Below are 22,513 nucleotides of genomic sequence, written 5' to 3'. Positions count from 1 at the left end.
TTATAGAATGACCCGATAGGTAATGACCTGTTTCTATATTAAAAATTCGTTCGTAGTTCGTACCACAGTTCGTACTTAGGACATTCTTATATTTATAATATGTACTTTACAATTTACATGCAATAGTTACATAAATGCAGATGAAAATATTATAATACTTAATATTATAAATTTATAAAGAATAGAAAAAATTCGATCACGAGGCGGGACTCGAACCCGCATCCTTCGCGCCATTCCGGGGCGGATGCCTAACCAACTCAGCCACTCGTGACCCGCCTGAGCAATCGCATTTATTCTATCCTTTCAGTTTTATGTGTCTAAGGGACACACTGCGCGCCATCTATTGAGATGATTTAACAACCATCTCAACCAATATGAAGCACTTTTCAGTGAATACAATATTGTAACGATGGAACACGACCTTTTCTTGAATTTATATTTTTTGGTTTTTATGGCATTCAAATGCTTTATAAATATAAATTTATAAAGAATAGAAAAAATTCGATCACGAGGCGGGACTCGAACCCGCATCCTTCGCGCCATTCCGGGGCGGATGCCTAACCAACTCAGCCACTCGTGACCCGCCTGAGCAATCGAATTTATTCTATCCTTTCAGTTTTATGTGTCTTAAGGGACACACTGCGCGCCATCTATTGAGATGATTTAACAACCATCTCAACCAATATGAATTTATAAATTTATATTTATAAAGCATTTGAATGCCATAAAAACCAAAAAATATAAATTCAAGAAAAGGTCGTGTTCCATCGTTACAATATTGTATTCACTGAAAAGTGCTTCATATTGGTTGAGATGGTTGTTAAATCATCTCAATAGATGGCGCGCAGTGTGTCCCTTAAGACACATAAAACTGAAAGGATAGAATAAATTCGATTGCTCAGGCGGGTCACGAGTGGCTGAGTTGGTTAGGCATCCGCCCCGGAATGGCGCGAAGGATGCGGGTTCGAGTCCCGCCTCGTGATCGAATTTTTTCTATTCTTTATAAATTTATATTTATAAAGCATTTGAATGCCATAAAAACCAAAAAATATAAATTCAAGAAAAGGTCGTGTTCCATCGTTACAATATTGTATTCACTGAAAAGTGCTTCATATTGGTTGAGATGGTTGTTAAATCATCTCTATAGATGGCGCGCAGTGTGCCACTTAAGACACATAAAACTGAAAGGATAGAATAAATTCGATTGCTCAGGCGGGTCACGAGTGGCTGAGTTGGTTAGGCATCCGCCCCGGAATGGCGCGAAGGATGCGGGTTCGAGTCCCGCCTCGTGATCGAATTTTTTCTATTCTTTATAAATATATATTTATAAAGCATTTGAATGCCATAAAAACCAAAAAATATAAATACTTAATATTGTTCTAATATTATTTATGTACTCATAGATTCATCAATAAAAGTACCTACACTGTGGGATGCATAATATTACCTAAATCTTATTAATTATTCTCCTTTTATTTTTAAAAAGTTATTATTGCCATTTTACTCATTATGGATAAGTACTTTCGATATCAATTTAAAGTTTTTTTTTTTATATCTGCAATAATTACGGAATAATCGCTTGTGCACACTTAACGATTACACCCGGTATAATACAAACCTACCATAATATTTTGAACTGAAAAGTAGGCTAAGAACTAGTGTACCTATAACAAGTTATATTTTGAGTGTGAGTCTAATGTTACAGCAATTTTATTCGTGCAAAATGAAAACCCATTTATCTGCATATCAAATTGCACTATACTTGTTCAGATCATTATTGATTTAAAAATAAAATGCAGTACCTAAGTATTTCCATTTAACTAGGAGATGCAGTCGCGGATAAAAGTACTTTATTGTAATTTGCCGTCAATCCACTGGTCGCATTGTGATGAATTGATCACTTACTGTACAGCCGACTTACAATGCCGTCTATTCATAAACCATTATTTATTTAGAACTTCTTCATAAAAGCTTATTATACAGAGTGTTCCAAAAATATAACATCCAAACTCATATTTTTTGGGGAATTTTTTTTTGTACCAAAACTACATATTTGAAAAAAACAATTTGTAGCCTGTTAGTAATTTGAATAATTTTGAACGATGTGGGCTGTGGATATACCGAATTTGATCAATGTCCTTGTCATATTCATTGTGTTACATAACGACTATTACTTTTATCCTATTTGTTTGTAAATTGTTTAAAATTATATAGTTTAGTATTTTTGGATTTAACATACCTACATCGTTGCAATGGATTTTCTCCATAAAAAACTGTTTAAAGTACAGTAGTTCTGCTAGGAGTACTATAGTGTGCTATGTACAGTAGTAATGTCGCAGGCAAATTGTATAATCTCGCCGTTTACAAATGTTCGGCTTTTTGTAATATGCTGAGGATTTACTTTTTCCAAAATTCTACAAAAAGATGATCGCTCCTATTTCTGTGTAGTTTTAAAAACACGAACCTAACCTAACCCACCCCCTTATCCAAACGAATAATTTCTGATTACGAATTCTCGACATATTTGATATTACAAAATGCCGAGCTTTTGTAAACGGCGAAATACCTAATACAATTTGCCTGCGCCGTACATTTTTTCTATTGACTTTTCCTTTGAATAGGTACCTTTTTTAATGACGACCTCTAGATATCGTTATTTATTTTGTTCTATACAAAATAACATATTAAGTAGGTATGAATTATGAGTATTTTTTTTATTCGATCAATAATAAAAAAAAAACATGCTGTATAATCTAAAGTCCAAGTGTTCAATACATGATACGATTACGTGATAGAATAGGGGTCAAAGTTCATTTTCTTTGAAGACGTGTCATCGATTCTGAAATATAAAGCAAATGCATTGAAAATAAAAAAAAAGACTAAAATCTAAATCCAAAACATGCGCTAACGTTCTAACTAAATTTTTGCTTGCCTTAGCGAATACTAACGCGGTAACGCGGTCTACATACAAAATGGCGCCAAAAATTTCACTTTTTTGTAATAATTTTTATCGATCTAGATTCTAGATGGACATGAATTTCCCACAAAACGAATTTAACAACAATAGGTATAAACAGGTATATAAACAAACATCCGTGAAACCGTTTAAATTGCAATACAGTACTTATGCCAAAGAAATAAACATACATGATTTTTACCACAGTCTATACAAACTGAAACGATTCCGTCAAAATATATAAACCTTGTGGCGCAATCAGATAAAAAAAATTACATTTTCAAATAAAGAACGCCGACTATTCGTTAAAATGTCACACAGCCAGCTCGCCGGGCGAGGAATGTAATTTAAACATCCAAATCTAATCAGAGCTCATTTGAAAAATGTATTTAAATGATGCAACGGTTGTTTCAACCATTTCATTATGTATCAGTTTGTTTTGATAACGAAATTACTTTTCTTCTACGTAAGTAAGTTAAAATAAACATGAAAAACTTTTTATCACAGATAATATTATACTTAATAGATTGTGTCATGCTATCTGCTTGGACCATTAAGTTTATGAGATTCTTACCTTAAGTCGAGGCCTGAGGGTCTACTTCATGTACCTACCTAGTTAATAGTAATTTATATGGCCCAGAAATTAAGATTCAAAAATAATTTTTAAAATATCAAACGTACGTACGTACGTACGTCTATATTAATTAGTGAATATTTAAAAAAATATTCTAAAAATCTCCAGTTTAAAATGATACAATAAAACAAAATAAAATATACAGATATTCCAACTGCTATACAATATAACATGTACCAACATCAAACTCACGATGTTTTTTTTTAAATAATAGTAGTACTTATTAGTTTCTTCGTTTTAGGTAATGAAAAATATTCAGAAGTCTATTTTAAACTATGCAAGGATTAATAATTATGAAAGGAAATATGTATTAAGTCGTTACACGACACGAAAACCGTCTCCAATGAGTAATCTTGCACCGGCTCCTCAAAGGTGAATCAATTAATTGACGAGATGAATAAGTTGGCGATACACTGAGTAGGTTTTAATAATTGATGGTGATAGCACAATGGTCCTCTGAACTGTGGAAAATCGAAGAAAGCGGAATCCGATGTGAATTTTATTAAACTTTTATCAAATAAGGAAGTCAGGGATTAATTATTGAACAATTTTTATTCGTACGAATAAAAATTCGAAGCATCACAATCAGTATATGTAAAGGGGACTGAGATATTTTTTCAAAATATCGAATTAAGAAAAAAGTAAGTATTTTATTGTTTATATTATATATTTTGAAACATAATAATTATGATATAAACATTAAAAAATAGACTTAACTTTTAAATTGATTAATATGTGTGTGTGACAACATTAAAAATTAAAAACAATTTCTCGTCCACTTGTAGTATACTTTTTTTATTTAAAGTTTCTGGGTAATTGACGCTTTAAATATAAGCACTAAACGAGATACACAAATGTAAGATTTAGAATATTGATAAATGCAAACTCATATATTATGTGTATCACAAACCTTATATTCATTGACTTTGATGCGCGGGAGCATTCGTATCCCACTCGCTCAGCTGTCTGTGCGTCTCTTAACAATTATTAAAAGAAGAAAAAAAAGAAAATTGCTTACGTCAATTCACAGATCTACTAGATGTGCGTCAATTAAGAGCTGATTTTTCAATGCTTGGATAAAACTTATCCGTCCAATAAAGTATTACACGATAATATTCAAATGTCACGTAAACTGTCAAATACGGGCAATTAGAATACGTTTTTAAAATGGTAGTTTTATACATTATTCGACAAATAAGTTTTATCCAAGCGTTGAAAAATCGGCCCTAAATTAAATAAAACCTTTTTGGAACTGTCAAAATTTTAAATTTTAGCGGCAAGTTATGTCAACTGTTTTCTTATAAAAGAAAAAAAAAGTCCATGAACAAAAATGTTAAGCAAAGTTATTATTTTGTTAATTGTTACTCAGGTGATTAGTGAAAAAGTATTCAAAAGTGTTCCAGTTGTTGTGAAAACATATGAAAATGATACAGTGTTGCTTCCTTGTTACATCGATGACACCGGTTTGTATATTCTTTTCTTTACATTTAACTAATAATAATGAATATTAAGTATCCGTATATTGTATGGCACAAAAATGTATTTAATGTACACCGCACATTTTCACATCAATATGAACCTTCATATAAACAGTAAAAATTTTCACCTGTACCTACATTTCCACACATTTTACGTTTTGAATAAAGCTTGAGCTAACTTTTTTGTTTTTGTATTAAATATCGTTCTATTTACGATTCTTTGCAAATATCTTGTGATAATTTACTGTGCAGATAAATTTGTAATTGGCATTTGGCGTGTAAAATTTTTAACAAAATTGCTCGACATCGCGTAGTCGATAACGCGAAAACACTTACGTGAGCGAATACGATGGAAGGCATAGGCAAGTATGAAGTACCTAAGTAAATTATAATATTAGGTCGGTATATCTTAATTATTTAAATAATTTTAACACAATAGACATAATTTTCATTTGTACCAGTTTATCAAAATTTGAAATGATTATCATGTACGATTTATAACTTTATTCTGAATAAAACGAATTTCTATGATAGAACGTAAGGTACCTATGCGTTAGATATTTAAAAAACAATCACAAAATTTATGAAAATTATTCGATTATCTCTATGTAACTATATACACCACCGAAAATATTCAGAAACTAGTTTCCGCCCGCGACTCCGTCCGCGCGGAGAAATTAAGAAAAATTAAGATATTTTTTTTTCTACATATTTTTCCGGGATAAAAAGTATCCTATTTTATGCCCAGGATAATAAGATATAATTATACCAAGTTTCATCGAAATCGAACCGTTAGTTTTCACGTGATGCCTGAACATACGAAAGACAGACAGACAGACAGACAGACAGACAAAAATTTTTTTAATCACATATTTGGGCTTGGTATCGATCCAGTAACACCCCCTGCTATTTACTTTTTCAATATTTTCAATGTACAGAATTGACCCTTCTACAGATTTATTATATGTATAGATAATAAAAGCTACTTTTCGATCATTTTATAATCTTATGGAAAGAGCCTCTGAAAGAAGTACATTTTTTTTAATTTAGTCCGAGATTGGGTTCTATGCAAGTTCTATGTGGTAAGAATATCTAACCATTTAAAGATAGGGCTCTTGTTGGTTTTGTATTACATTTTTCGTAGGTAGGTACTTACGCAACGCATTTATTTGATTTTCGTTTGGGTAGGTATAGAAAGTAAGTGTAAATTTTCCCGTATGTTTTAATGAATCGATTTCCCATTTTTGAAGATTGATATTAAAAGTCATAAAACGAAATTGACCAAACATTGTTTATCGACTATTGAATAGAATATTTAATTACCTACAAAAGTGTAAAACATAATTAACATGATTGTGTTAAAATTATAATTCTGATACAATGCATTTCTTACAAATGTAAAGTAGGTAACTACCTATGTGTAATGTGTATGCACAGTATGTGTATGTTTGTGTAAGTATGATGATATTTTTTATACTTTTATTGCCCCACGGTTTCACACGCGTACGATACCATGGCTAAAAACTTTCACCCCCTCTTAATTGATTTTTTGGGCTTGATTTTTTCAAATAAAGATTTAAATAAACTCGAGCGAAGCCGCGGGCAAAATTAATATTTTTAATAGGCACGTTCATATTATGTTTGTATACTAATCACTTTGAATGTAGTTTTATGAAGATTATCCAAAAATCAGTTATGAATACGATTAAATTATCACAGTAATATCACGAGAAACGTCGCAGGCCTATTGTTGTTTATTTGAAACGCGTTTGAAAATTATCATGTCTATCCAATTAAAGATGGCGCCGGTAGAGCACGGACTATAAAACAAATTGAAATTATGTTAATCGAAGTAAGATAATGTTTATCTATTCAAAAATTACTGCACAATCATCATTATTTTAAATTTAATAGTGAGATGGTATTTATTTTAATTTTGTCGAGTTCATGTTCTTAGGTAGTTACTTATAGCGTAATTAACTTTTCTGTAAATAAATGGTCTGTCTATTATTATAGTACCTAATGGTAGAATCTGTATAATTACACTCCATTAAATTTTGTTGAAATGAAAGTAATTTACACTTACTTAATTTGGTGCTATAATATTTTTTATATTTTACGGGATTAGTTATAAAAGGCTGAATATATTTTGTTGAAATTGAAAACGATTAATATAAATAATGTATAAACCTTGATTTAAAATAAAACTTAATACATTATTGTTTTGCGGTTGTACTTGCGTGTTGGATCAAGAACAAAAAACCACCATCCTTCTCAAATGTTCTATAATGTAATACATATTTGAAACATTTATTTCATCATCTAAAGTTTATTTAGAAGCGCTTTTGAATTTGAGCTGAGCTTTCCGCGCGCAACTTCTACAGCTGTAAAAACGTAACAAACTACATTCCTCTTGAATCACTCTATTAATAAAAAAAAACTGTTTCAAAAATCAAAATCCGTTGGGTAAAAATTGAAACATAGGTACATATAGGGACGGTCAGAGTTTATTTTTTACAATAAAGTAGGTATGAAAGAATATGAAAATAATAATAACATGAAAGTATTTTTAAAATCGTGTAAAATAATTCCAGACTTATTTGCGTTTTTCTCAAAATTCTTATAAGTAACTACTATTAAGTAGCATAAGTAGATTCCTACCTATTATCTAGAATAGTACCTATATAGGTACTATGTATTATGCTAAGGTAAGTATAATGTTATATTATTCAAGACGAAAAAATCTTACAACAATAATAGAAACGTTGATTGTTAAACTAAATCCGTGTTTTTGTAGTTAAACTAAATGTAATAAAAATAACTTTTAAACGTGTAATTCGCTACTAATCAGATACGCTTGTAACATACAGACAAAAGAGTACACAATGGCTCAACATTTTTGTGTGGAACACGCTCCAGTGATAATTTATTACAAGGTTCTTGTAAAAACTCTATTATAATATGGAATGTATGAAATGCACTATATTATGTATTTTATGGATTTAAGTCGGCGGTTGTTTTAAAATACGTATAAAAAGATTTACAGCAAGCAACAATGTAAGCAAGAAAGAAATACGCAGTTTTTTAATGGTTTTGAATACAAAACCATTAAAAACTTAAGACGTTATTTTTTACGAAGGACAGATTTGATCTTTTCATTCTTTGAATTTACCTAGTGATGATCTAAATTAAAATACCAAAAAAATCTTATCAATAATTAACTATACTCTTTAAAACGAATATCTGTTATTTACTTACTACTTACAGATGTCTCTACTTAAACCTAAAAACGTCACATCTGCGTATAATCTTTGACACCATAGATCAAACGATTCAACACTACAGGAAGGACAGATTTGATCTTTGTATCCCAATTGTGAAGGGTCGACAACGAATTTATAGTCCTCTTCCTATATTCAACTATTTAATTGTATGATCTTGGTGTGGAAGAATTTACGAGAAAAGGAATAGGTATAAATAAAACACTTGAATGGTATTGAAATTTATTTTTATTAAAATTATTAATACATAATATTATGATAAACGTATATTTCTTAGCGACCGCTACGTATTTAATAATCACGAAAGAATGTAAAGCTAGCTAAAAGCTAGAATAGAATGAAAACTGGTGCAGTAGTTTTTGAGTTCATCGCGAACAAACATACAGACATACGTGGCGGAGGACTTTTTTGACTTCTTGATTGGTGTAGGTACCTACCAGTTAGTTTAAACTTACTGAACGATACTAGGAGTATTTTTTTGAAGTGAAACTTCTTTAGGCGCGTTGAGAGTAAAATTTCATGATCGCGTCATGGAAATACCGTCACTTCATTGAGTAAGACGACGATTTTGGTATTTTTTAATCTTGCCAAAGAAGTTTCACTTCTGACTCGTGTGCTCGCCGCGCGGCACACACGCTCTTTTTTTATTTGATAAATCTGCAATAACTAGATTTGTTTAGGGCAATGTTACGAGTAAACAAGGTGGTTTCAACATTCCCCGTGATTTCCCAGTGAAATTTCCCTGCGACATAGACTTATATATTCCCGTTTTATAATGTTGCCTAAAATTTATTTACAGAAGCGAAACTCCGAATCCGTTGGTACAAAGACAAATCCCTGCTTGGTGACAGTGACATACCACACCACCTCTTACCTCCTAGGACGAGAATGCACGCTAACTTCAGTCTGCAAATAGATGAGTTGAACGCGAAAGATAGCGCTGATTATACTTGTGAGGTATGTTAAAATATTATAGTAATATTAATCCTTACTAAAATACTAATACTAATTAATATTATCCTAATTGATATTAATTAGTGATGTAACGATACATGATTTTGCCGATACACCGCCGATATTTATATTAAATAATCGGCGATATCGATACCGATATCGATGGCATAAATAATAAATTATGCAATTATTATGCATAAAAGTTACCTACACCAACAGAGACTCGACTGTTAATATAATTTTTTAAAATAAAAACGCCAAATCCCTACTTATATCACTTACTATTGGTAGATATTTATTCAGAAAACAGAAAGTCCGCGTGCGCTTTTTGAATTGTTTAATTTCGATATCGGTTGTTTTATAATCGGCGATACCGATTATATCAGCCGATATATCGGTATCGGTATCGTTACATCCCAAAATTCATACTAATCTTAACTCATATTATGAATTGGAAAGTGAGTTTGTTTGTATGCTTGTCTTTTCTCTTCAATGTCGATTCAATGAACTTTGTTTCAATTAAGTATCAAACGTAATTTGAAAAAATACGATTTACGTACCAAACCCCTACAGTTTACCTTATTAAGCTGTTTATTATTTAGGTATTAAGCAATCTTATAATTGACATGAAGGTACAGTTGTACACAACACACATAATAGATATAGATGATATAGTCACAGAATAATATACTAGTAGCTAGTAGGTATAGTCTATTTTATATTTGTCGGTCATTCTTAGTCCAACCTAGTTTAACAAGTTTTATCTAATCATTGTGAGAAACCAGGCTATATCATTTAATAAAAAACACCAAAATAGTAACAATTTCAGTTGCGAAACACCAAGCAATTAATTTGAGCTTCTACCGCCCTTCGATCTAAACTAAGAGCAATTTGTTGATAGTGGTGTGCTTGCTGCTGGGATTTGTCGATAAACACTGTATTATATCGAACATATTATATGTAATAATTTAAAAGAAATATTACCCACGTGGCATTCAGATAAGCTTAAATTTAACTAGATATTGATGGAATTCAAACTAAAGTATTTTATAAAATTGTTACCACTTAACACAGATAACTTGCTACAATAGCTATTATCTGTGATCTCGTTTCTTCATTTTTGGACCCACTATTTTGTGATTAATGTAACACTATCAATTTAATAACAATTTAATAAAATAACCAATAATTTTAAATAAAATACTAAACCAAAGTAATAATAAGAAATTTAAGCATTTTGTTTAAATTTTCAAAGCCTACATAATAATTAATAATATAGTCCGTCCTATTATCAGAATTAAAATGAACTTCTCTTAAAATTAATTTGATGAAAAGAATGAAATAATAACATTACATTTAAATAATATTACCAATACAATTCACTTACTTGATCTATCTACCTAGAAGTAAAAAAAAACATATTTTATCGATATCGATATCGGCACTCCCACATCACTAGTTGTATAAATTCGCTGATAGTTCTAAGAGCCGATTACACAATTAATCAATTTGTTAAACTGCTTTGTGATGACTTCAAGTGTTTAATTTTGGGAAACAGTATAAAAATAGATCGAGATATTGCGTAAAAAATTGTATGTTGTTGTGATGTCTCTTCATGATGGGCAGCGTTGGCCCAACGAATGATGGTCGATATTTGCCGCCACTACGGTGATTTCTATACAGCTGTTATAAAGCTGAAGAGTTTGTTTGTTTGTTTGAACACGCTAATCTCGGGAACTACTGGTCCGATTTGAAAAATTCTTTCGGTGTTAGATAGCCCATTTATCGAGGAAGGTTATAGGCTATATATCATCACGCTACGACCAACAGGAATGGGGCCACGGGGGTGAAACCGCGGGGAGCAGCTAGTTATGAATAAACATCAACAATGACGGCCGATCATTTAGGCCCAATCAATAATTTAGGCCTCTACCACAGAATATACTTGATTACTTGAAACCTGAAACCAATCAAATATTACTTACATATTCTAAGTTATTTACTACTATTATTTATTACTATCTACTTCCTATACAATTTAATTTTATTACTCGCGTGGTACGAGTAAGTAGTAAGTTGCTAAGTATAAAATTAGTAACCGAACGATGTCTGGCATGGCATCCCACTAAGTTGTAATTAAGCTCGGAGCTTAATTAGACTTCCTTTTATTAAGACAATTATTTGTTTCCTAAGCGTGCATGCATAATTCTGATGCGTATATGAAGTTAAAAAATATTTTCTTTTTTAATTAGATAAATTTGTACTGGTTAAATATAATCAAAAATGATGTAGTAGTTCCAGAGATAGTTTATACGTAATATACTTACATAGTTTCCCTATCTCCTATAAATATCAATTTTTGCAGTAATTTAGAGTAAATAAAACTTTAATTTTTATTAGGGCTGATTTATCAATCGTTGGTTAAAACTTATTCATCGAATAACGTATTAAACTACCATTTCAAAAATGTATTCTAATTGTCCGTATTTGACAGTTTACAGGTGACATTTTAAAATGTTCGTGTAATACTTATATTGGACGAATAAATTTTAACCAAGGATTGAAAATATTTTTTGTTTAGCCATTTATGCTTAAGAATATTTTATTTTGATTTAAGTATTCATTTGGTTTTAGGTTATCCGACCAGAGCCGTGGGGTCCAATCAGACAAACACACACAATAGAAGTTCAATGTAAGTACAATTTAAATGTTTTTCAATAAAAAATATCGTGACCATTTTTGTGGTGGAATCCCGCCTCGTGATTGATTTTTTCTATTCTCTGAAAAATCCATACTAATATTAAAAATGCGAAAGTACTCTGTCTGTCTGTCTGTTACTCAATCATGCCTAAACTACTGAACCAATTTTCATGAAATTTGCTATGGAGATATTTTGATACCCGAGAAAGGACATAGGCTACTTTTTATCCCGGGAAAATGACGCAAACCCGGAAATCCCACGGGAACGGGAACTATGCGGGTTTATGCGGGAACCTAGTTGTAAATAATAGGCAAGTGCTTAGCCATTGCGAGTTTGCGTTTTTTTAACAAATAACTGCTTTTGATAAAATATATAATACCTAGTAAACAACAAAAAATGTTATTCAGACGCACCAACAGTAAAAACAATACCAGACGATGGTTTCGTCGAAGTCCGCAAGGGTGACTACGTCGATATCGGCTGTGAGACTACTGGGACTCCGCAACCAGTCGTCGATTGGAGTAAGAATGTATGTATTATTGCATTTATAAATTAAATCAAACACTAGAAAATACTATGTAATATAGCACTTATGAAGAAATGTGTGGTTGTAATGTGTTTTGTGTTGTTGGTGGAATTTAATTTGAAAATAAATCCTAATTTATATTGCGTTTTAATGAAATCATCTAACGAATTGACGAACTAAAAAATATATACCGGCCGAATTATAACCACCTCCTTTTTTAAAGTCGGATAAAAAAAAATAAGACAAAAATAGCATAAAATGTCTGTTTCACGTATAAAGATACATTTTGTTTTGCGAATTAATGAAAGCAAAACAAAATTACATGTACGAGTTTCGATCATCACAAAATATTCTCACGTTCTTTATTATAGGTTTTTATAAAAATATGAATCAGATTTTAATATACTCTTACAAACAAATCCCCTCTTTGGAAGCCGAACCGGGTGGGAGGTTATATAAATGAGTTGAACAGCGGATTTGACACACTTTGTGTTTAGCTCTTGGACGTTTAGTTGTGTTAATTATTATTTTGAGTCGATTATGATTACGTGATGAATGTTAAATCATTTTGTAAGGAATAAAACTTTCTAGGTTGATTTAAAATCCCTAAGAATACATTAAATGTTTTTAAGGGAGCACCCATGGCACTACTGGACCACAGGTCGCGGATTCGATTCCGCGCTGAACACAGATCGTTGGCTGGTGTTTATGAATGTACTGTGAATAATGGAGTCGGTGATCCCGTGAAAGCGTCGATAAATGTTGTTATTCATGGTATGTATTTGTTGGTTTTTAAATTGGCATAAAAATAGGAAAAAGTATGTGCAATTTAGGTACTTAATCTACGGAAAAATATATGTCTAAGCTATGATATATAAAAGAGCTAGATACGTTACCCGCTCTCTATTTTGGCAAGAAAAAACTCAGGTAAGTGCCCGAGTTTCACTTAGTCACGCACCATTCAGCGTCGTGGCTGGACGTTCTTTTTGTATTTTAATCGGCAGTTGTTATTATATATTATATTAGTACATGACTGAGACATGTATTATGTCTCGTGCGTGAGAGTGAAAGAGAGAACAACTGTATTGGTGATAATGCGTTAGTAAGTAGGTATGTATTAATTACGCTGTTTTTTAGTGCAATGATGTTGGCGTATGCCGCGTCTACTAGTATAATAGGTCATTGTGTCTAAGTATTTAATATACACAATGAAGTTATTTATTTGTAATCTGAGTGATTTTGATAAAATGTTTAGTTTCTGTATACTTTGTAGTTGTTCGCTTCGTAAATACAAAAATTACTGCTTCGATTGACATTTGTAAGTTCAAACTTTTTTTTTATTAACTACATCCAGTATGTTATTTATATACAAAATGTTAAAACACGAATATACAAAATAAAAATTCTTTATATCAAACAGACGCACCAGTAGTAACAACAGATCGTAGTTTCGTTCACACGGCAGTGGGTTTGCGCGCGGTTTTGTCCGCGAAATTAGAGTTCGCTATACCGCCCGCTAGAACCGCTTGGTTTAGAGATGGGAAGCCTGTTAAATTGGATGATCGGTGAGTTTTGTGTATAATGTATATACTACTAATATTATAATTTATAAATGCGAAAGTTTCGGAGGATGGATGTACGTGTATGTATGTTGCTCTTTCACGGAAATATTACTGAACCGACTACAATGAAATTTAGGACACATATAGAAAAAAAACTATCCCATGCGTTAATCCAAGTTACCCTAACTTGGATTAACGCATGGGATAGTTTTTATCTCGAAAATTAGACGGTAAAGGAAACGATGCAAGTTTTTCGTTGACTATGCGGCCGAAGCCGCGGGCGAAAAGCTAGTTTTTACAAAAGAAATTATTTTTCGATTTTGATATGTCATAGCATATTATATAGAATGAAATAAAGAAAACGTTTTTTTGTATGCATATAGACTTGAAATTACTGGACCGATATTAAAAATTCTTTTGCTTTTCCTGAATGATAATATATTTTGTTGTTTTGAATGTACATCGAATGGTTAAGATAAAACATTATTATCATATTATTACAATTATTTTCACGTTATATGTTGTAATAATATGATAATAATAATGTTTTTAAATACTATTTAAGTTTATGATTTGTTTTAAAAACATATAAATATTAAATTTCCTTCCAGAGTGGTTATAATGGTACAAGATAATATACACCAACTAATTTTCCGCACAGTTCGGAAATCCGATCTCGGAAATTATACATTTCGAGCGGAAAATAGTCTTGGAATGGCTGATGTTGCTTTTAAACTTACTGGTCAGTATTTGATGAGATTTATTCTGTACTAGCTTCCGCCCGCGACTCCGTCCGCGCGGAAAAATTAAGATTTTTTTTTTCTACTTATTTTTCCGTGATAAAAAGTATCCTATTTTATGCCCAGGATAATAAGGTATAATTATACCAAGTTTCATCGAAATCGAACCGTTAGTTTTCACGTGATGCCTTCGCATACAGACAGACAGACAGAAAATTTTTTTTTTAATCACGTATTTGGGTTTGGTATCGATCCTGTAACATATTATTTATTTATTTATTTTTTCAATATTTTCAATGTACAGAATTGACTCTTCTACAGATTTATTATATGTATAGATAATAATATGTAGATTGTTTTTCGTATTACTTGGTAATTTAGTATTTTATTTAAATTTGCAAGGCAGTTAACTTAAAATTTATAGCCTAAAATAATTTAATGTTACTTGTACTTATAATGAACATAAAATATTTAATTTTAAGCTCAGATATTATTCTCATTTTTTTAATTTTTATGCTGTTTTTCTGTGTTAAGCAATAATAAAATTGTGTTTGATAATATTGTATTAAATATGGTATTTTTACTGGTAAATAGGTGAACTAGTTACTGGTAAATTCATGGTCACCCTAACTTGAAATACTCCCAAGTTTTCCAAAAATAATAAATATTGTGAAATTTTTGAGCTTTTTATTCTTCATAAATATATAAAAAAAATGTCTAATTTATTGTTATCTAATATTATATAAAAGTTGTATGTATTTATTTCATTCAGTTTCATGGTGATTTTTAAACAAAATATATGCATTTTTTTCTTTTTTGATTATACATGTAAGATTAAAATATTTTTTAAATATTCAGGTGTACCAAACATCGCATCATTTAAAGTAGAGCCAGCGTTGAATAAGGCATCACCAGTCTCATATACTTTATTTTGGGAAGTTGATTCTTATTCCTCAATTATTGGTAAGTATTTTTAATTATTTATTGTTTTTTGTAACAATCCTCACGATTTTATTGTATGTATTTGATAAAAAAGAGCGTTTTGTAGTTTATTCTATGTTTTTTTAACAATAAGTTATGAAAACGTTCATATTTCTGTTTGAATTATAGTGATAAAATATTTTTTGAAGTGAATCCTCTTTATCGGGGTTGGAAAAAAAATTTAGTGTAACATTTTTTCGTTACGCGTGACATTTTTCCGTTACGCGACAACTTTTTCTTATCCCTACCACGATCGACTTATCGACGTATTTTTCCATATAGTAAATTATTTTTTGAAAAATAAGGTCATAAAGAAGTTTCACTTCTTACGTGTGTAAAAAAAATTTTTTTCGAAACTTACCTTTTTTATGCTTCCAGTTACATACTGCATTTTTTATAGTTTTCATGATTTCTTTTACATATTTTTACTGCTCTTTGAATTAATTTAATCTTCATTTCTACAATTTTAGTCATTTTTTCTACGTATCAATACGTTTTTTTTTAAATATTAAAGTGAAACTTTTATTACATCGTCTCAAACTTTTTGGTCTGTGTAGCGCATGTCGCGTGACGCATCGTACAAATACGATAATTTTTAGTTAAATGTCTATAGTGTGAAAAAAGTTTCACTTTTACCGTGGTTTCATAAAACCACACAACATTTTTTTTTCCATAGAACACAATTTCTTTTGTTTCGTTGATTTTATTAACTAACCTTTTGCAATTTTTATTTCCTTTCTATACAATATAATTAACTAGCTCTTCGCCCGCGGCTTCGCCCGCTTCGTCTAAACTCTAAAACATAATAAATTATATACTAAAACCTTCCTCTGGAATCACTCTATCTATTAAAAAAAATCGCATTAAAATCCGTTGCATAGTTTTAAAGATTTAAGCATACAAAGGGACATAGGGACAGAGAAAGCGACTTTGTTATCACTACATAGTATAAAACTGTAGTATAAAATAGATAGTGATTCAAGAGGAAGGTTTTAGTATATAATTTATTAGGTTTTAGTTAAAGCGGGCGAAGCCGCGGGCGGTAAGCTAAGTATACTATGTAGTGATTATGAATTATTTCCTATAGAATACAATCTCTGGCTCCGTCCATACTACGGTAGATTGACAACTCTCGAACCGGACGCATTTACAACAGAACCTCCAACCAATTTGTGGAGTAAAATTGTTGTTCCTGGAGATTCTAGTGATGGTAAGATCTTTTTTATTATTTTTTATGTAAAAAAGAGCGTGTGTGCTGAGCACACGTGTCAGAAGTGAAACTTTTTTGCCAAGATTCAAAGATTTTCTGTGGTGCACCATAAAGAATTTTTGTTGTGTTTGTTGTTGATATCGAAATCGTCGCCTTACTCCATGACGTGACGGTATTGCCATAATGACCTTGAAATTTTACTATCAACACGCCTTAAGAAGTTTACCATTTCAAAGTCGCGTCATAGCAATCCCGTCATGTTTCACTTCTGACACGTGTGCTCGTCACACACGCTCTTTTTTTAACATACAAAAAAGTCCAGAAAAAAAAAATACAATAAAAATCGAAAAAGAAAGGGTCCTTTGAAACACCCACCCCCCCCCCCTACTTAGCTCACCCACCCTTTAGGACTTTAGATATGATCATCTGGACATGTAAAGGAATAACTAGCGATTTTCAAAATTACACGAATTATTTCCGTTAATTTTACCAATTTTCACGGACTAATGTCAATTCTCAATAAGTTTTTTAAAAGTAACGATGTTTTAAATATCTATTTATTATGTATTTTTAATATTATTTTATTGAAAATTTTCTCTTGTAAAACAAATGTGTTAATAACCAATATTTTTCTCTATTTATTACTAAAAAAATCAATTATTTCCAGGACCAATCCACAGCGCTACATACACGGTGAGAGGTCTAACGCCATCTACTGTTTATGAAGCGATAGTTACTTCTAGAAATAGGTAATAAATTAAAATGTATTATTATTAATTAGAAAACCTTTAAAAATAATAAAATAATTTTATTAAATACACTAGCTGTGCTACGCGGTTTCACCCGCATTGCTCCGCTCCTGTTGGTCTTAGCGTGATGATATACAGCCTATAGCCTTCCTCGATATGGGCTATCTAACACCGAAATAATTTTTCAAATCGGACCAGTAGTTCCTGAGATTAGCGCGTTCAAACAAACAAACTCTTCAGCTTTTTAATATTAGCATAGACTATAGATAACAAATGGTTAAATGTTGCCATACTTAACCAGAGTTGAAAAGAAAAAATGTGCAGGTTTTTTTTTAGTTTTAGGATTTTTTCTTGATATTATTTATGGGTAAATATGGTAAAGTATTAATGGTTAAATTGTAAAACTTAAAATATAAATAATATTATATTTAAGGTTACATATTTTAAAATAAACCTGCTTTACAATGTTGATTAGGGAGCTTTTTTTATATTCCCTTTAATTTTCTACAATAAAATATTGGAATAAGAATATTATGTAAATATGTACATATTAATTATATTTAATTTTCAGGTTCGGTTGGAGTAAGCCATCAGCTGTATTACATTTCGCTACAGAACCTGGATGTATGTATTTTTAATATTCTAACAAACATACAGACATACTTACTTATTTATTTTTAAATGAAATTCCCTTCAGAAAAAATATTATTAAAAACTTTAATATTTGTAATATTTATGTTTGTCCTTCTTAATTAATAGATACGATCCTACTAATATTATAAATGCGAAAGTTTGTGAGGATGTGTGTGTGTTTGTTACTCTTTCACGCAAATACTACTAAACCGATTACAATGAAACTTGGCACACATATAGAGGGTAACTTGTATTAACACATAGGGTAGATTTTATTCCCGGAGATCGCACGGGAACGGGAACTATGCAGGTTTTTCTTTGAAAACGCGGGCGGAGCCGTGGGCAGAAACCTAGTACTATATAAAATAAAGACTATGTTCTTTCAAAAAATAACTCCAATTTAACTTCCAAAGTAACTTTAGTACAACAAATTTTAGTTAATTGTAATATATTTTGCTAGCTTACCGCCCGCGGCTTCGCCTGCTATGTCTAAAACCTAATAAATTATATACTTACTAAAATCTTCCTCTTGAATCACTCTATCTATTAAAAAAACCGCATCAAAATCCGTTGCGTAGTTTTAAAGATTTAAGCATACAAAGGGACATAGGGACAGAGAAAGCGACTTTGTTTTATACTATGTAGTGATTACATTTAACAATAATCTTTTATTTTTTACAGTTGGAAGAACATTACCATCAACATTCGAAGAGACAGATATAACACCAATATTAGAAGAGCCACAACAAGAAGAAGCATTTAATTTAACAAAAGCGCATATTTTTGAACCATTAAATGAAACGTCAAACGGCTTTACGCGGGAAAAATGGAGTTTTGCCGCCATTTTTATTGCTATTCTGTCAATAATGTTACGATAAATAAATAAAATTGTGTGTAATTTATTTTTGATACTCAGTTGTAAATAAATAAATAGTATAATATTTATGAAGACTAATTATGTAACTAAGGTTATTAATAAATATTTTTTTAAATAAAAAAATAAGTAAGAACTTTATTTCTAGATTCCAAGCTTTCCCCCAGTGGCTTCTTCCGCGTATTGAAAAAAAACCCGCATAGTTCCCGTTCCCGTGGGATTTCCGGGATAAAATCTATCCTATGTCCTTTCTCAGGTTTCAAGCTATCTCTGTACCAAACTTGAAATAAATCCATGCACTTTTTGAGTTTCCCCAGACTTTACATACAGACAAACAGACGAAAATTCTAAAAACTACCTAATTATATTTTTGGCTTCAATATCGATTGTAAATCACGTCCTAAGTATTCTTTAAAAAAATATGCAATGCACAGTTTTGACCTTCCTACTACCTACTATTTTATTATTTATGTCACATTTAGGTAATTCCAAAATAGAATAAATAAATAATAGGTACTTGCCTACTATATAGGCCCAAGTGTGATCAAAATCAGTTCAATGGTTTTCAAAAACACGACACATCAAAAACAGGATATTATAAAATATCATGAGTGAGCACATTAAAGATACAATATTATTATCGTCGCACACCTGCGTTATACCTCACCTGTATTTTCTTATGATTTTTGTTTGTAGTTGTCTTAGGTAGTTGTAGAAAGGGAATACTTAAATAAAACAACAGAAAATATGAGTACAACTTTATTACATCAAAACACAAAATATGAGTACATACTTAAGTAACTTACAATTTGTACAGTTACAACTTCATTACATCAAAAACAATGAAACTCAACAATTGAAATGGCGGCGTCATCACTCATCGATGCTATTTTTCCAGGGAACCAGAAATAAATACATGATCCATTAGATAGGTATAAGGTAGATAATAATTGGAAAGTTGATGTACAAGTTCATGCTTTATTATAAGAAGCAATTAATTGTTAGCCATCTTTGTGTCTAACCAAATAACGCACAATCTCTTTCCTTTACTCAAATTTTATATCTGACTAGCTGTTCCCCGCATTGCTCCGCTCCTGTTGGTCTTAGCGTGATGATATATAGCCTATAGCCTTCCTCGATAAATGGGCTATCTTACAACGAAAGAATTGTTCAAATCGGACCTGTAGATCCTGAGATTAGCGCGTTCAAACAAACAAACTCTTCAGCTTTATAATATTATTAGTATTAGTAACTATAGATAACCTTATACTTAGTAATTAATAATACGAATTAAAAATATGTAATATTCATTAAAATATAGTTTTCGAAGCTCTTTTTCCACAGTTTCCTAATATGCTAAATTGTTAAATTCTATCTGAGATAGACTAGATACTTTTTATCACGATGGAAATTTATACTACGCAGGCGAAATTCAAACAAACTCCACCATTTATTTATTTAATAAGATTTCTTCTAGAGCACTTTTTAATCGTCACAGTTTTACCATTTACCAACGATTCGAAAAGCTATCTATAGAGAAAAAGCGGCAAGAAACTCCGTACTTACTAGACTCTGGTGAAGAGGGCCCGCTGTGACTGGAGTCTGGAGACACGATTTTCTGTGGTAAAAGCATGCCAACCTACCACAACTAATAGGAAATTGTTAATTTATCACAAATTTTTCGTCTCAGAATTTTTTATAACATTCTTATATTATTATTTTTTTCATAGTTCGTCTGTTGCGTTGTCACCGCAAAAGAGTATAGTCACCGCACACCGCTTACCGTGCGTCACATCGCAACGCAAGCAGTTAACATTGTGGTTAACATTTTTTATTTTGCTTGCACAGTCCATATTTAACCAAGTTGTATAATATACCTAAGTTGATAATACCTTGGTATTTACTAATATAGTTTTATAATATTCTGTGGTATGTTTTCTCGCTGAATCTATAATATTACTAATGAGTGTACTTATTTTTGTTTAATTGAAAAGCTTTTATGAGTATGTATTAAAACCTTGTATTGTAACTAAGTGCCTACTGAAACGATTTTAACTGAAAACATATTAAATAATCAATAAATATGTAGATAAAATACATAATTTATATTATAAGCAACAAAATATAACAGGACATTAGACAGTAGTAGGCAACAAATAAATTTAAATTCGGTTAATTTGTGATGGTATGCATAAAGTATCTGTATTTATCAGCTTGCTGTCCGATTCTTTTCGGTACAAGCGACATTCTGAATTGGTAGTAGTTTAAAAAATGACTTTTCTTATACACCTTTCATAGTACTTTTTTTTTGGGATACTTATAAGAAATAAAAGACATTATTAAATACGATTATTTATTCCATATTCTCATCATCAACCCTGTGGGTTCAACATCAGACATAAACTTTGGTTTATAATATTTTAAATCTGACACTTACAATACATGTAGACACTAAACACTCATAATAATTTATGCTTATTCTACAAATAAAAGTCTCCTTATATCATATTAAGGTTCGAAACAGATTAAGACATGCGTTTGTTAATTAAAAAACATTTAAAATACACTTTCTTACATTAACACTTACGTTACTTATTAATTACGAATAATTCAAACATAATGGAAATAACGGACGAAGGGGTTTGAGGTAATTTGAATGGTTGGTTTAGCGCGCTGGCGGTCCGTGAATGGGAAGCTTTATTTCGCAGATTATAAATAGGTTAGATCCTGTCATCGCTGTTTTAATTCGAAAATTAAAACAGCGACCCAAATACGAAATCCGGAATGTTCCACGAGTGAGCCCACTCTCGCAAAACACGAGGGTTTTCATATTTTTTTTTTACCAAAAATTTTATTATTTTTTTTGTTTTTGTAGCGAGCGCGCGAACCCAACCGAACCTCAAACGGTTTCGTGCTTTTAGAAAAAATACAATTGGTCAATTTTTTAACTGAAGTAAAAAATACTGATTAAACTTCGAATTCAAGACTAGATCAGATCCAAAGATTTAATTAACAACTAGAGTAATCCTTAATGCGTATTTTTTAACACGTTACAATAACTAAGTTACCAGTGACATTACGATTATTTCTCTTTATCATTATTAATTATTAAAAAATATAATTTCAAAATGGAAAAGATCAAAATGCTAGGTAACGTTTCTACCCGTAATACCATTAAAATTAAAAAGAGAGAACTATTTAAATTAGTCTAACTTCGAATTTAAAAATTATTTC

The 22,513-nt window shown here is 31.0% G+C and overlaps 1 protein-coding gene across 1 annotated transcript; it reads left to right on the top strand.

Annotated features, from left to right (window-relative positions):
* The first annotated feature begins 4,848 nt into the window (after positions 1-4,848).
* LOC123703763 (igLON family member 5-like) lies at positions 4,849-19,340 on the top strand. The gene is made up of 12 exons (XM_045651889.1): positions 4,849-5,053; positions 9,149-9,306; positions 11,938-11,995; positions 12,412-12,533; positions 13,163-13,304; positions 13,951-14,095; positions 14,704-14,834; positions 15,691-15,795; positions 16,901-17,023; positions 17,691-17,772; positions 18,344-18,396; positions 19,087-19,340. Exons 1-12 carry the CDS (start codon positions 4,921-4,923, stop codon positions 19,281-19,283), a joined length of 1,449 nt encoding a protein of 482 aa, XP_045507845.1. The 5' UTR covers positions 4,849-4,920; the 3' UTR covers positions 19,284-19,340.
* The last annotated feature ends 3,173 nt before the right edge of the window (positions 19,341-22,513 follow it).

The sequence above is a fragment of the Colias croceus genome, chromosome 27, assembly GCF_905220415.1.
Source record: "Colias croceus chromosome 27, ilColCroc2.1".
Taxonomy (NCBI): domain Eukaryota; kingdom Metazoa; phylum Arthropoda; class Insecta; order Lepidoptera; family Pieridae; genus Colias; species Colias croceus.
Note: the sequence above shows the minus strand (reverse complement) of the source record. Positions and strands in the feature narration are given on the sequence as shown.

Excerpts from the sequence above, each read along its gene's own strand:
- LOC123703763 (XM_045651889.1), top strand. The coding sequence starts at position 4,921 with ATGTTAAGCAAAGTTATTATTTTGTTAATTGTTACTCAGGTGATTAGT. Across the intron at positions 12,534-13,162 it reads TCGTCGATTGGAGTAAGAAT|GGAGCACCCATGGCACTACT; the intron begins GTATGTATTATT and ends AATGTTTTTAAG. Across the intron at positions 17,773-18,343 it reads ATAGTTACTTCTAGAAATAG|GTTCGGTTGGAGTAAGCCAT; the intron begins GTAATAAATTAA and ends TTTAATTTTCAG.